The sequence below is a fragment of the Schistocerca cancellata genome, chromosome 4 (genome assembly GCF_023864275.1).
Source record: "Schistocerca cancellata isolate TAMUIC-IGC-003103 chromosome 4, iqSchCanc2.1, whole genome shotgun sequence".
In the NCBI taxonomy this organism is placed as follows: Eukaryota; Metazoa; Arthropoda; class Insecta; order Orthoptera; family Acrididae; genus Schistocerca; species Schistocerca cancellata.
This window is the reverse complement of record NC_064629.1, coordinates 242,301,357-242,316,120: the sequence shown is the minus strand read 5'-3', so window position 1 is coordinate 242,316,120 and position 14,764 is coordinate 242,301,357. Positions and strand designations below refer to the sequence as shown.

Sequence of the window (14,764 nt, the reverse complement as noted above, 5' to 3'; positions counted from 1 at the left end):
AATGTCTGTAGCCATTGCATGCTTTGTGAATAATTTTACGGTCTTTGTAGTTAATATGAATGTGTAAGATACTAATATGCACCATGAACTTAATCATGCTCATACAATTCTTATATTTGTAGGATGGAAAGACAGCACTTCTTGGATATTCTGGTTGCTTTATGAGTGTATCAGAGGATGACATGCTCATGGCTGTGAATCGTGTTGTTGGGCCTAATGAGGTTTTGCAAATTCGTTCTTGTGCAGTCCAAGAAGCTCCAAAAACTTCAAATTTGCCTGCAGAAGAGGAAGGAAATGTTAAACAAGTAGAAATCAATTTTGTGTAAGTGAACTTATAAGAAATATCTGATATGCCACTTTTCCAATCAGGGGAGCTCATTATTATTCAGATTATAATAAACATGGTTATCTCGGAAAAAATTAGACACTTATCAATTATTTAAGATTGTTGTTGTTGTGGTCTTCAGTCTTGAGACTGGTTTGATGCAGCTCTCCATGCTACTGTATCCTGTGCAAGCTTCTTCATCTCCCAGTACCTACTGCAAACTACATCCTTCGGAATTTGCTTAGTGTATTCATCTCTTGGTCTCCCTCTACGATTTTTACCCTCCACGCTGTCCTCCAATACTAAATTTGTAATCCCTTGATGCCTCAGAACATGTCCTACCAACTGATCCCTTCTTCTAGTCAAGTTGTGCCACAAACTCCTCTTCTCCCCAATTCTATTCAACACCTCCTCATTAGTTATGTGATCTACCCATCTAATCTTCAGCATTCTTCTGTAGCACCACATTTCGAAAGCTTCTATTCTCTTCTTGTCCAAACTATTTATCGTCCATGTTTCACTTCCATACATGGCTACACTCCATACAAATACTTTCAGAAACGACTTCCTTACACTTAAATCTGTACTCATTGTTAACAAATTTCTCTTCTTCAGAAACACTTTCCTTCCCATTGCCAGTCTACATTTTATATCCTCTCTACTTCGACCATCATCAGTTATTTTGCTCCTCAAATAGCAAAACTCCTTTACGACTTTAAGTGTCTCATTTCCTAATCTAATTCCCTCAGCATCACCTGACTTAATTCGATTACATTTCATTGTCCTCATTTTGCTTTTGTTGATGTTCATCTTATATCCTCCTTTCAAGACACTGTCCATTCCGTTCAACTGCTCTTCCAAGTCCTTTGCTGTCTGTGACAGAATTACAATGTCATTGGCGAACTTCAAAGTTTTTATTTCTTCTCCATGGATTTTAATACCTACTCGAGTTTTTCTTTTGTTTCCTTTACTGCTTGCTCAATATACAGATTGAATAACATCGGGGAGAGGCTACAACCCTGTCTCACTCCTTTCCAAACAACTGCTTCACTTTCATGTCCCTCGACTCTTGTAACTGCCATCTGGTTTCTGTACAAATTGTAAATAGCCTTTCACCCCTGTATGTTACCCCTGCCACCTTCAGAATTTGAAAGAGAGTATTCCAGTCAACATTGTCAAAAGCTTTCTCTAAGTCTACAAATACTAGAAACGTAGGTTTGCCTTTCCTTAATCTATCTTCTAAGATAAGTCGTAGGGTCAGTATTGCCTCACGTGTTCCAATATTTCTACGGAATCCAAACTGATCTTCCCCGAGGTCAGCTTCTACCAGTTTTTCCATTCGTCTGTAAAGAATTCGTGTTAGTATTTTGCAGCTGTGACTTATTAAACTGATAGTTTGCTAATTTCCACATCTATCAACACCTGCTTTCTTTGGGTTTGGCATTATTATATTCTTCTTGAAGTCTGAGGGTATTTCGCCTGTCTCATACATCTTGCTCACAAGATGGTAGAGTTTTGTCAGGACTAGCTCTTCCAAGGCTGTCAGTAGTTCTAATGGAATGTTGTCTACTCTCAGGGCCTTGTTTTGACTCAGGTCTTTCAGTGCTCCATCAAACTCTTCACGCAGTATCACATCTCCCATTTCATCTTCATCTACATCTTCTTCCATTTCCATAATATTGTCCTAAAGTACATTGCCCTTGTATAGACCCTCTATATACTCCTTCCACGTTTCTGCTTTCCCTTCTTTGCTCAGAACTGGGTTTCCATCTGAGCTCTTGATATTCATACAAGTGGTTCTCTTTTCTCCAAAGGTCTCTTTAATTTTCCTGTAGGCAGTATCTATCTTACCCCTAGTCAGATAAGCCTCTACATCCTTGCATTTGTCCTCTAGCCGTCCTTGCTTACCCATTTTGCACTTCCTGTCAATCTCATTTTTGAGACATTTGTATTCCTTTTTGCCTGCTTCATTTACTGCATTTTTATATTTTCTCCTGTGATCAATTAAATTCAATATTTCTTCTGTTACCCAAGGATTTCTACTAGCCCTCGCCTTTTTACCTATTTGATCCTCTGCTGCCTTCACTACTTCATCCCTCAAAGCTACCCATTCTTCTTCTACTGTATTTCTTTCCCCCATTCCTGTCAATTGTTACCTTATGCTCTTCCTGAAACTCTGTACAACCTCTGGTTTAGTCTGTTTATCCAGGTCCCATCTCCTTAAATTCCCACCTTTTTGCAGTTTCTTCAGTTTTAATCTACAGTTCATAAACAATAGTTTGTGGTCAGAGTCCACATCTGCCCCTGGAAATATCTTACAATTTAAAACATGGTTCCTAAATCTCTGTCTTACCATTATATAATCTATTTGATACCTTTTAGTATCTCCAGGCTTCTTCTATGTATACAACCTTCTTTCATGATTCTTGAACCAAGTGTTAGCTATGATTAAGTTATGCTCTGTGCAAAATTTTACCAGGCGGCTTGTTTCATTTCTTACCGCCAATCCATATTCACCTACTACGTTTCCTTCTCTCCTTTTTCCTACAATCGAATTCCAGTCACCCATGACTAGTAAATTCTAGTCTCTCTTCACTATCTTAATAATTTCATTTGTCTCATCATACATTTCATCAATTTCTTCATCATCTGCAGAGCTAGTTGGCATATAAACTTGTACTGCTGTAGTAGGTGTGGGCTTCATGTGTATCTATGATGATGATGATGATGATGTTTGGTTTGTGGGGCGCTCAACTGCGCTGTTATCAGCGCCCGTACAATTACCCAATCTTTGCTCAGTCCAATTTCGCCACTTTCCTGGATGATGATGAAATGATGAGGACAACACAAACACCCAGTCATCTCGAGGCAGGTGAAAATCCCTGACCCCGCCGGGAATCGAACCCGGGACCCCGTGCTCGGGAAGCGAGAACGCTACCGCGAGACCACGAGCGGCGGACATGTGTATCTAGGCCACAGTAATGTGCTCACTATGCTGGTTGTAGTAGCTTACCCGCACTCCTATTTTTTATTCATTATTAAACCTGCTCCTGCATTATCCCTATTTGATTTTGTATTTATAGCCCTGTATTCACCTGACCAAAAGTCTTGTTCCTCCTGCCACCGAACTTCACTAATTCCCACCATATCTAACTTTAACCTATCCATTTCCCTTTTTAAATTTTCTAACCTACCTGCCCAATTAAGGGATCTGACATTCTACGCTCCGATCCGTAGAACGCCAGTTTTCTTTCTCATGATGACAACGTCCTCTTGAGTAGTCCCTGCCTGGAGATCGGAATGGGGGACTATTTTACCTCCGGAATATTTTACCCAAGAGGATGCAATCATCATTTAACCATACAGTAAAGCTGCATACCCTCGGGAAAAATTGCAGCAGTAGTTTCACTTTGCTTTCAGCCGTTCGCAGTACCAGCACAGCAACGTCATTTTGGTTAGTGTTACAAGGCCAGATCAGTCAGTCATCCAGACTGTTGACCCTACAACTACTGAAAAGACTGCTGCCCCTCTTCAGGAACCACATGTTTGTCTGGCCTCTCAACAGATACACCTCCGTTGTGGTATCTGTATCGCTGAGGCACGCAAGCCTCCCCACCAACGGCAAGGTCCATGATTCATGGGGGGGAGGGGGGGGCGTTATTTAAGATTATGTGGGAATACAGAAAGATACATTATATTATCTTCGAAGGTTGCTGAATGATTCACGTTCTTGTGTTTTGCATAGTAGTCACATACAAAGGTAGGTTAGTCACCTAACACATGTTATGGGCTCTGTGCTGTCTGGAGTTCTGCAGCCACATTGCTTGGATTTTCAGGAGAAAGTAGTTTTTTGATATGCCCTCACATCATATGACATAGGCCACTGAACAAAACCTTTGGACAACCAGATTTTCCTGAAGTCTGACAGTTATTCTTTTGAATTAAGGTTAGCAGTAACTTAACTGACTTGGTACTGTTATTGTGACACTGTTTTAAGTTCCTGCCAATAATTTTGAGTTCAGCTACAGTGATGCTGTACAGTATGTTTGTCTACCATGACTGAATGGAATACTGTAAAGTTTCCATGCCTGCTTTAATTTTTAACCTGTTCAGCTATGCCACTCACTTCTGCCAGATGTCACAGTGTGAAGTTTCCAGCTTCCGCTCAGGCTTTACCAAATGGTGTGTCACAAAGTTTTACTGTGTGGTGTGGTCTACAGAGAATGTCACAATAATGTGTTCTATCCAGAGGCCTAAACTTTGTAATTCTTAGTGAAACAGTACATAATTGACAATTTGTAGATGGCTATGATTGAAAATTGATTTTTTTTCTTTATTTGTTTTATCTGCCAACAGTCACTGGTTTTGTGTTTGCAATTACCAGTTTTAGTGGTGCAATCATCAGGATGTAAAGTGTTCATATTTGTAGCTGATTCACACTTCAGTTTGGGCATGAAATATACTTACTTCTTCTGAGATGTAGATGATGCATTGCAAAAACCATCTGGAGTTGCCAATATTTGTCTTACATGTAAAACTTATTATGGGAATACAGTGGAATCTCATTGCCATGTTTTTGAAAGGACCACAGATTTTGAACGTGATAAGTGGGAAACGTTCTATGGAAAAATACCTAATTTGGTAATTATTCGACTTTTTTGTCGGTGAAAAAGTGGAATTAAGGGTGCCATCTTTGGCGTAATATGGTATAACATCACAAGTCCTGACAAGCTATGTCAATACGTTATGTTCAAAATGTGCCCTTTTTGAGATCAAATTTGGAGTGTCAAACCCAGAAAATCTCAAAATTGCGTGTTAGTACATAAAAAGCAAAAATGTATTAAACTTGGCTACATTGGCTAAATCCAATACATCTGATGTGTACACTTCTACCATCAGCCAACTGTAATGCAAGAGTCATGTGATGTGAGAGCAATAACCTCTTGCATCCAAAATGCGAACCTGGTATGTGAAATAGAAAAAATAAAATTATGCTAAAAATAACATATAGTGTGTAGTCCTGCCTTCACAAACTTTTGAAAAACATCAATAGTTGACTGTTTCTTTTGTCCTGATTTTGATATTATACTGCCCATCTAAGTTAACATGTTCATCGCTTCTTTGTTGACTTCCAAACTCAGAAACATAATGCTTAACTGTGTCCATTGCTTCAGCAGTTTTTGACATTGTAGGAATCAATATTAGGTTCTGGTTCATCCTTGTCTTCACTTTCTTCTTGTTTTTCTGTCATCTGTTCCTGTAAGACTTCATCAGTTGTTATGGTTTGAAAGACAGCATCACCTTCCTCACAGTCACTATATTCATTGAAACTAAGGCAGTAAGAGTTTTCTTCTTGCCCTATTATTTGTTGCCATTGTTCAGCAGCAATTACTTCATTTTGTACTGTTATGTCTTCTGTGGGTATCTGATGAAAGCCAATCTTCTTGAAGCAGTTTGAGATTGTGCTTTTCTGCATGGAACTGCATGGAATCCCTGGCACTTCTCGCAAATTTCATCATAGAATGAAGACAAGCTTGCCTCTTCTGTACAAGAATGTTCCTTTATTTTTGAGTAAGCATTTTATAATGCCTTCTTCAAGTGGCTGAAGGTGACTAGTACAGTGGGGAGGGAAAAACACTGAATTTTTACTATGTAAATATGACATTTCTTGGGGATGCACTGCACATTGGTCAGTAAGCAGGGTGATTTTCCTATTTCAAATGCCTAACCTTGCATCCTAAGCACACAGTAATTGTTTGAATATATTTGTCATTACCCATGCATTTACATTACACGCATATTGACATGGAAATATCTGCACATTTTTTAAGCATCTTGGACACTTCACCTTTCCAATTAGTCGTGGCATGATCTATTTTTTTCCACTTTCATTAGAACATAATAAATCGGTTAGCCTCTCTTATTAAATTTTCCACTGTGGTACGTTTCTCCTCTGAACTTAGGAGTTTTGTCATGCAGAATGTGAAAAAATAAACCTGTTTCATTTGAATTAAAAACATCATAGAGACTGTACTTTCCTATGATTGATGGAAGAATGTTTTTCCATGACTGAACAGTGTCAATGTTCACACTTCAGCCTCACTTTGAACAAATGTATACCTAAGTTATGTGTGTTCTTAAAACTTTCGTTCCAACAGTTGGATACTTTGAAATCTTTGAGGCCCAACTCTTGTGTCAAATATATTGCTTTCATTTTTGTTTGCAGTTTCCTGTTTCCAAACATACTGTTTCAATTATTCTTTGTTTACTTAGTGGTGTAATTAATGTTGATGAGGAGTGTTCAGTTTTTATGCAGTATAAACATGCTTCATGTAAGAGTTTTTGTCCATTTCCTGATTAATATTCCACTTTCCTTCATTTGTTAACTGTCTCTTGTTTGGCCCCCACCTAAGTCGGAAGTTGTCAGAGCTACTGTCAACCTATGTGGTTATTTCTACTGTAGCAGTCGATCAGTATGGCGTGCAAAGTTGCCGGCACTGAATAGCATTGTCTCCCTGCACATTTCTGCACCACACAGCTACAAATTTCGGAAGTCGTCAGAGCTACTGCCAACCTATGTGGTTATTTCTACTGTAGCAGTCGATCAGTATGGCGTGCAGAGTTGCCGGCACTGAATAGCATTGTCTCCCTGCTCATTTCTGCACCACACAGCTGCAAATTTCCTACTTCCACCACTCTCATGACTCTTGGCAGCAAAAGTTGCAATGGCCAAACAGTACCAATACTGCCAAATTTGAATGCACAAAGCAGAGAGGGAGAACAAACAAATGAGTCAGTTTAACATACATTTAATGCCCTTTCGGCTGGGACTTCCAAAAATTGACGTAATATGTGGGAAAATGTGGTAATGAGGGATGTACTAATGAGATTCCACTGTATAGTTCCAAGTCAAGATAGCCAGACGATCAGAATACAGGGAGTCTTGTCTCAGTTTATGCCCAGATTTGTATACTGCTTTATTGCCATAGGTCATGTGATCTGACATCTGAGATATTGCCTTTGTTTTATATTGTGTGAATACATCAAATTATTATTATTTTATTGACATTTTATACATGATTGATGGAACTTGGGACTTAAAAAAAGGTGTTTTTTGATATCATAAAATTTTCTGTTGCGAACAATGGTTCTTATTTAATTTATTTTTCATGAGTTGCATTTTTGATGATAACTCCCATTTTCACTCGTCTTTTATTGCATTGTGATGAATTAAATGAGTGGCTTGATGTGTGTGAACTGGTAAATCATTCTGGAACTTTCACTGTTACACAAACAAGTGAAAATTTGTCATTATTGACACTTCTGCTTCTGCAAATATTGTGAAGGAAAATTTATTTCACATTTCCAATGATAACCTACTGTTTGTTTGCATTGCAATAAGGTTTTCTGTATAATGCAGCAATTTACACACTTGAGGGTCATATTTAACTCATCAAAATGTAACAAAAAGATGCACTTGGAAGTGTAAATTCTTTCCTGGAATGCACCAGATGCCAGATAAAGAAAGTAAATAAACTAAATAAAAATGTAAAATAAAAAACTGGTCAAATGTTTTGTTTAATGATTTGACTAGAAATATAAAATAAAATAGACTGGAGAAACATTTGTTGTGTATTTGAATGCTGCTTGAGAGATCATGTACAAAAAATAAGATTACATTGTCTACATAATTCACTAGATAAATGTCCTCTGGTACCATTCGTAATTCTAAGATACTGAGTCCAATGTTGAGCTTCGAATTCTCAATCGGCACCTCATATGCTGTACATGATCCTGAGCATCATTCAAAGGCGCATCAAATGTTTCTTTAATCTTTTTTATATTCTACTTTTGGACAAATCATTTCACAAAACTTTTGACAGGCTTGTTTTCCAATTTTTTTGTTTCACAATTATTTTTATTGACAGTTCAGTATCACAACAATGTAAATTTTTATGTACCAAGCTGGTGGGCCTTGAAAAGATGAACTTTTTGATCCTTCCTTTACATAGCTAGCAGGCAGCAGTTGTTTGTCTAATAGTTAAACTTTCCCTTAAATCACTAAGTTTTTCTCAATTATCATGACTACTTTCAAACAATTAACCATTGTTTCTTCTTCTAGTCAAGACCTCATGCTAGACAATTTCGTACTCCATTAGTCCATTTCCAACTCTTCATTTAATTGTGAAAAGTCTGACAAAAATTCATCATGTAGTGTGTAGGGAGTCTCGTTTTTGCTCCACTCAAATAGTTGACCAAAAATGTGTTACAGCAGCAAATCTTCAATGGAAGGTGGAGTTGAGTGGTTGATTAAACAAGACTGAAAATGTTAATAATGTTTAGAACAATGTGTACTCCATTGTAGCTAACTAGTACAGAAAAACACACACACACACACACACACACACACACACAGCAAAAAAAGAGCATGCATGCATTTGTTAGCTTTACATCTTTCATTGTTTATTTTCCACCCAGGACTTTCCATTATCATATTATGAGCAAGTATTTTGATATTAAGTAGGAACCTACATCACTTCTTAGTTTTTTTTTTTTTAATACAGAATTTGCATCCATGACAGTTTTGTGTAGTTATGAACAGAAATGCAGAAAACTTCCTGTTCAACTGAAACTCAAAATTATCCACGGTGTCAAAGACAATCATAATGTTAAACTCGCCATCAAAGGATCCTCTTTGTATGCTACATTGTAAAATAATTAGGCTTTTCCAAATGTTGAAGCTAAAGTTCATTCTGTATTGAAAATGAAACAAAAATTTGTATGTCATCATTCAAAGATTTAGAACCTTCTTTGTAATATGGCCTCATAGAATGAGAAGTGAGGACATTGTTTTATGCAAAAATGTATTGCGAGAGAAAGCATGAGAAGTGGCACTGAAAATTGTGATTCGACGTAGACATCAAACACCTGGTTTGGCCCGTTAAAAAAGAAGTGATAAATTCAGGTGAGGGAACTGAGGCTGAAGAATACTGAAGAACAATATTTTGATCCATCTGATTCGAGGATATAAGGCAAACATTTTCAACTTTGGTGATACTGGCATCTTTTTTTCAATTTTCTCTCCTGAGTAACATACTCTGCCCACGTAAAGCACACATTTCTGTGAGTTGCACAGGCCCCATACCAAATCTGCTTCGTAGATTAAAAACGGGGGCTGTTGCACTGGCCGACCTGGATGCAGTTTTCCACATCCACCAAGGAAAATGCAAGGCTGGTTCCCACTTCTTGCCTCTGATATACAGTGTGCAAACACTTTGAAAAATGCTGTCATGTTTGAACATGCAATTGCACTATATGTGTCTGGAACAGGTATACAGATTCATCCCCTGGGTGGGGGGGGGGGGGGTTGAGCTGTCAGTAGCTTTAAACAGGATGCATATACCCCAGGAACTCCAGGGAAAAAACTGGGAATTTTTTCATCCAGCAGAAAACCGGGAAAAATTTGGGAATTTTTCATTGTTTTCAGTTAAATTTTTGTAATTTTGATTGGTAACAACTGATATCATAACAAAGACTTTTACTTTAGCCCTCTACTGCAGAATAATAGTGCAACAATAAAACATGAACTAGAGAGAAATACCGATTTAAGACTTAAGTTGTAAAGAAAATGTGTCATTTACAACAACAAAACACAGTGCGCACATAAGCATATGCCAGCAGCGAAATGTGTCAAAGGCTTTAGGACTAAGGCTGTTCAGTACTTCGTAACAACAAATTGCTTTCAATGAGCGTGGGATCACATCTTTTTAAATTAGGTTCATTGTAGCAGTTGCTGGTGGACTCAAGTGCATGCACACAGCTGAAACCATGTATGACCAGCACCTTGTCCTGCCTCTGGCTACTTGAAGTGTAGCTGTTAGATGTATAAGCAATAGCTGCAAGCAGCTAAATGCTACCTGGAAAAGTTTTTCTGGCATGTCCAAGCTCCCAGATTCGCGCATGTGCAGAGCTGTAGTGGGGAGTAATCTACACGTGACCTGTGTTTACATTTTGTGATTTTGCTGTTCTCTTTTGTTTACAGCTCTCACGTCAAATGAAAACAAAACAGATTTCTGTGGCTGTAAGCTATCAAATGAACTAAAATACATTCACATAATCATGGAAGATTAAAATGTCTAATTACTTTCAGTTTTCCGATTTTATTTTATTTCCATGTTACTGGCAAGCAAGCATTAATCACTTAGTAGAACAATGAAGTTATTTTTGTCAGTTTGCTAAAGAAATTTGGAGTTTATTAATCTTTTCTGCAGAGACGCTCAGTTTATTTGAAACAAAGTGTTTCATTCCACACTATTACTAGTGTTAACTGTTCGCTGAGTTTAAAGTGCACATTTTCATCTTCTGGCTCTTAAGGCATTAATGCCATAATAAAGAAGCAAACATGAGATAATGCAGTGATGGTACTCCAAAAAAGTTGGCTCCCCGAAAACTGCACTGAAAAGCTTTAGAGAATTTTACATACCTGCCTTCTGTTAAACGCAGCTTACATGTTGCGGTGCATCAAAGATCTTTCCAAAATGCTTTATTTTGTTGCTGGGTTATATTTTGTATAGTGCCTGTGCATAAAACATTTATGATTCAGGGGATTGATAAGTTTTACAGTTCTGAAGGTAAGTATGGTGTCACTTAATGCAGAGAAATTGTATTTTCACCTGTGAAAAACTATATTTTTAACAGTGAGTTCTGGGAATAATCCGGGAACATTCTTTTTCCTTGTTGGCCTATACCCCCTGTTAAAATGTGTTTGGGAGTGGCAACTTCTTCATAATAATAGCCTATATAAGGGTATGGTTGGTTCACCATGAAATCGGGGAAGTACCATACCAATCATAACCTGGTATTAGCTAGATGAAAGTGCACATGAAACCAAAGTATGTGAAAGAACCAAATACAGGGTAAGGAAAATGGACAGTGCTGCTTTGTGTTGATATGACTGTAATGAAAAGTTGATACCATTAATAATTGGAGATTTTAAAACCTAGAAATACTGCCAAAGGCATCAATGACTGAAGAAATTTTTGATGAGATTATTTAGCAGTTTAAATGTCAAGATTGATGCATAGGAAGACATATTGTTTTTATTACTGAAAGATGCCTTTCATGTCTCAAGGCAGCCTCATTTCTTAGGAACACAAATTTTGTCTTTCTCATGATAACTGAACAAATCTCCTCCACCCCAGGGCTTGGACATAATTAATTCTGTGAAATCAATATATGAAATTACTGTTGTGGATAGGTGAATGTCGTTCCTTGGGAGAATGATGGCAATAAAAATGAACATTTTACGGCTATGCAACAGGTTTCATAATACTCTGAATGCCTACGTTTACTCTTTTTTTTTAAACATTATCGTTGGTTCCATGTCATTTGGGGAAAGTAGAAAGTCATCACAGATGATGTAGCTCAAGAAACCTTTTGGGATTTTTTTCCTTTTGTTTTTTTACACCTCAGATGGATGTAATTAAGCTGTGTGATGTTCATATAAAGGAACAAGCTGAAATAGGTGCTGGTGAAAGGTGTAACCCAGAAGAAAAATTAAGTAAAAATTTTCACTGCCAGCAGAAAATCTTTTGATGTTAGAAATTAAACCATTGTTTGTACAATTACAAACTCAAACAGCTGTTCCAAGGCATTTGTGACATTAGTTCAGGTGTCTTACATCAAACAGTGACATGCAAGTTCAGTCAGATATTGCTGATTCCATACATTTTTATATTTTTGTCATTGACCTGCCATCCTATATTTAGAAGTTTTCGCATACGAAGAAGTAGTTAGCATTTTTTGAAGGTTATCTTGACACCTTTGGTCCATTAAGGTTAGAACATATTTTGAGCTCAAAGTCAAGCTCATGAGTCAGCTAGCCTTTATATCCTGATGATGATGATAATGCAGCTGTTATGTCTGAACTAAAGATCAACAATTTATCGGTGAATTTGCTACAACTTAGTTCAACATTTTTGCCCCCCCCCCCCCCCACCCTCCTCCACAAAAAGAAAAACCTACCTACCAACTGAAGAAATCCATTGTGAATTAATGCCATTTACTATATTAGCAGTAGAACACAACCTGTTGCAAAAGGAAAGTGAAGTCCTGGATTTGTTGTGAACTTAATCACAAATGGGTTTTAATTTGCATAGTGTTTCATAATTATTCATTAAAAGAGAACTTTTTCTGAAAATATTGTTAAGTAAAAGTGAGTTTCATTATCAGTCTTATGACAGTTACAGTGAGATCAGTTGAAATATTTGTTAAATGTGGGAATTCCTTATAAATGGGTTCATTAATAATGAGTTTTATTGAAATACAATTACTAATATCTTTTGATCTACCCTCCACTGAGGGTACCTACACCTGTTCCATGCTTGTGGTGCACATTGTTTGATACACCACATTTGAAGTAGATGCAGTAAATAATATGACAATAAGGCTACTAGATACTGAGTAATTGATCCTTTATTTTAGATTAGCAGGAGTCTTAAGTTCACAAGAATTTTAAAAGTCATTGTAATGTCTGATTTACTAAATTGTTATGCAAGAAATTTGTAGTTTGTTTCCAGTGTGGGTGGCTTATATCATGTATGTAAATTGGCAGTTACCAACAATTTTCTGGTCTGTAAGTTTACCCTTTAAATTAACTCTGCAATTGCGAACTAAACAATACAATAATGTTAAATTTTAGTTTTGTGAGGTTGCTTACTACTAGGTGAGCATGTGAAAGAGTGGTGATTTGTGCATGTGTAGTTTGATTCTTTTTTCCTGTGCAGTTGTATGAAAACACTTTCATTTTGCTTTCAAGTACTCAGCATGTGTCAGTTAACCTTGTTGGGAAAACTCAGCGAATCTTTACAGTTATTTTGCTGTATTTCTATATATTTGCTTCATGAGATGTGACACTCATTTAGGCTGGGGGCAGGGGAGAAGGCCACCATGAAAAACACTGGAACACTAGGGAAAATAGTACAGACGAGGGACTGACATTGAGGCTTGAGAGAGAGAGAGAGAGAGAGAGTGAGAGTGAGAGGGGGGGTGAGAGAGAGAGAGAGAGAGAGAGAGAGAGAGAGGGGGGGGGGGTACAGAAGCTGATCTGGGGAAGAGTATGAAAATAATGGAGGAGGAATAAGAGGCTTTTGCAGAGCAGGTAGTGAAATGTAGTGAGAACAGGAAGGTTGGGATAGGTGACCAGGGCATGCAGGAATGAAATTTAAAAATTCATTCTACTTTTACATTATAGTAAATAATCATATTAAAAACAGCAAAGTACATTTTAGCTGTCATACATTTAGGTTTGTCATTGAAAGATAACTCTCAGTAGCAACATATGTGCTAATGAACGATATACATTTATAGAAGTTCAGTTATGCTTATGCTTGAATTTCTCTCTCGTTTGGTACACAGGAAAAAATTCCAGAAGTTTCAAGATAAAAAACTGCGCCTAAATCCAGGTGATTATAAGGAAGTAAAAAAAGCCAGAAAAGAAGGAACCCTTCATGGAGTGCTGCTTGACCGCCGAGCAAAGATGAAGTCGGATCGATATTGTAAATGATTGGGATGTAGTATGCAGATTGCTAATAAATCTGTTTCATTGATAAAACTGTTGAGTGATCCAATCTGTGTGTGCCGTACTGACGATCTACGACTGGTTTTCCAGCTGATTCCTGAAAATATCCATTGTTCATTAGTTTTATTTCTTGTATGTGTTAATAGTTCTCTATATTTAGTGGAAATTGTATGTGTAAATGTCAGTAGATTATTTTCACAGTCACATTATATAATATTTCACTTGTACATTTTTCATTATGTGATGAATTTTGTAAAAGATCTCTACAAAAATAGTAAAAGTAAAATAAAACACAGCCACATTCATTTATTGTCTTCTGAAGCTACTGACCATATGTAAGAATTCCAAATAATAACTGATAAATTTCCATGCAGATGTATCTCATATAAATTTATTTTGGATCACTTACACTTTTCTTTTATGCCTTTCATTGTGAATAAATAAAATTTCAACAAATCATCTGTAGCATAAAGAAATTTTATGCTCTGGTGATGCTGTTTGTCCTAGTACACTCATGATTCCTAATAATTACAGCTAGCTGAGCAACTTCAAAGTTGTTTACTGTTTCGTAGGTTAATAATGATATTCTTTAGCTATAATTGCCTACAGCCAGTTGTTGCTGTTGGCAAGTGAGGTGCTCTCAGCCCTTGTAAGGCCAATTGAGGAGCTGTTTGATTTAGAAGTAGCAGCTCTGGCCACAAAAGCTGACAACAGCCAGTAGAATGGTGTGCTGACCACATGCCCCTCCATATCCGCATCCAGCTATGGCTATCTGCTGAGGATGAGACGGTGATAAATGTTTAGATACAAATCTGCTTCCCCCATTGGTACTCCTGTTTTCACCCCCCCCCCCCCCCACC

General features: G+C 37.3%; 1 protein-coding gene across 1 annotated transcript in view; it reads left to right on the top strand.

Moving 5' to 3' along the window:
* LOC126183853 (protein FRG1 homolog) overlaps positions 1-14,274 on the top strand; it is a 40,196-nt gene extending 25,922 nt beyond the window's left edge. The window contains exons 5-6 of the mRNA XM_049926141.1: positions 123-322; positions 13,742-14,274. Coding sequence (XP_049782098.1) covers positions 123-322; positions 13,742-13,889 — 348 coding nt within the window. The 3' untranslated portion in view covers positions 13,890-14,274. The remainder of the gene's footprint in view (positions 1-122; positions 323-13,741) is intronic.
* The last annotated feature ends 490 nt before the right edge of the window (positions 14,275-14,764 follow it).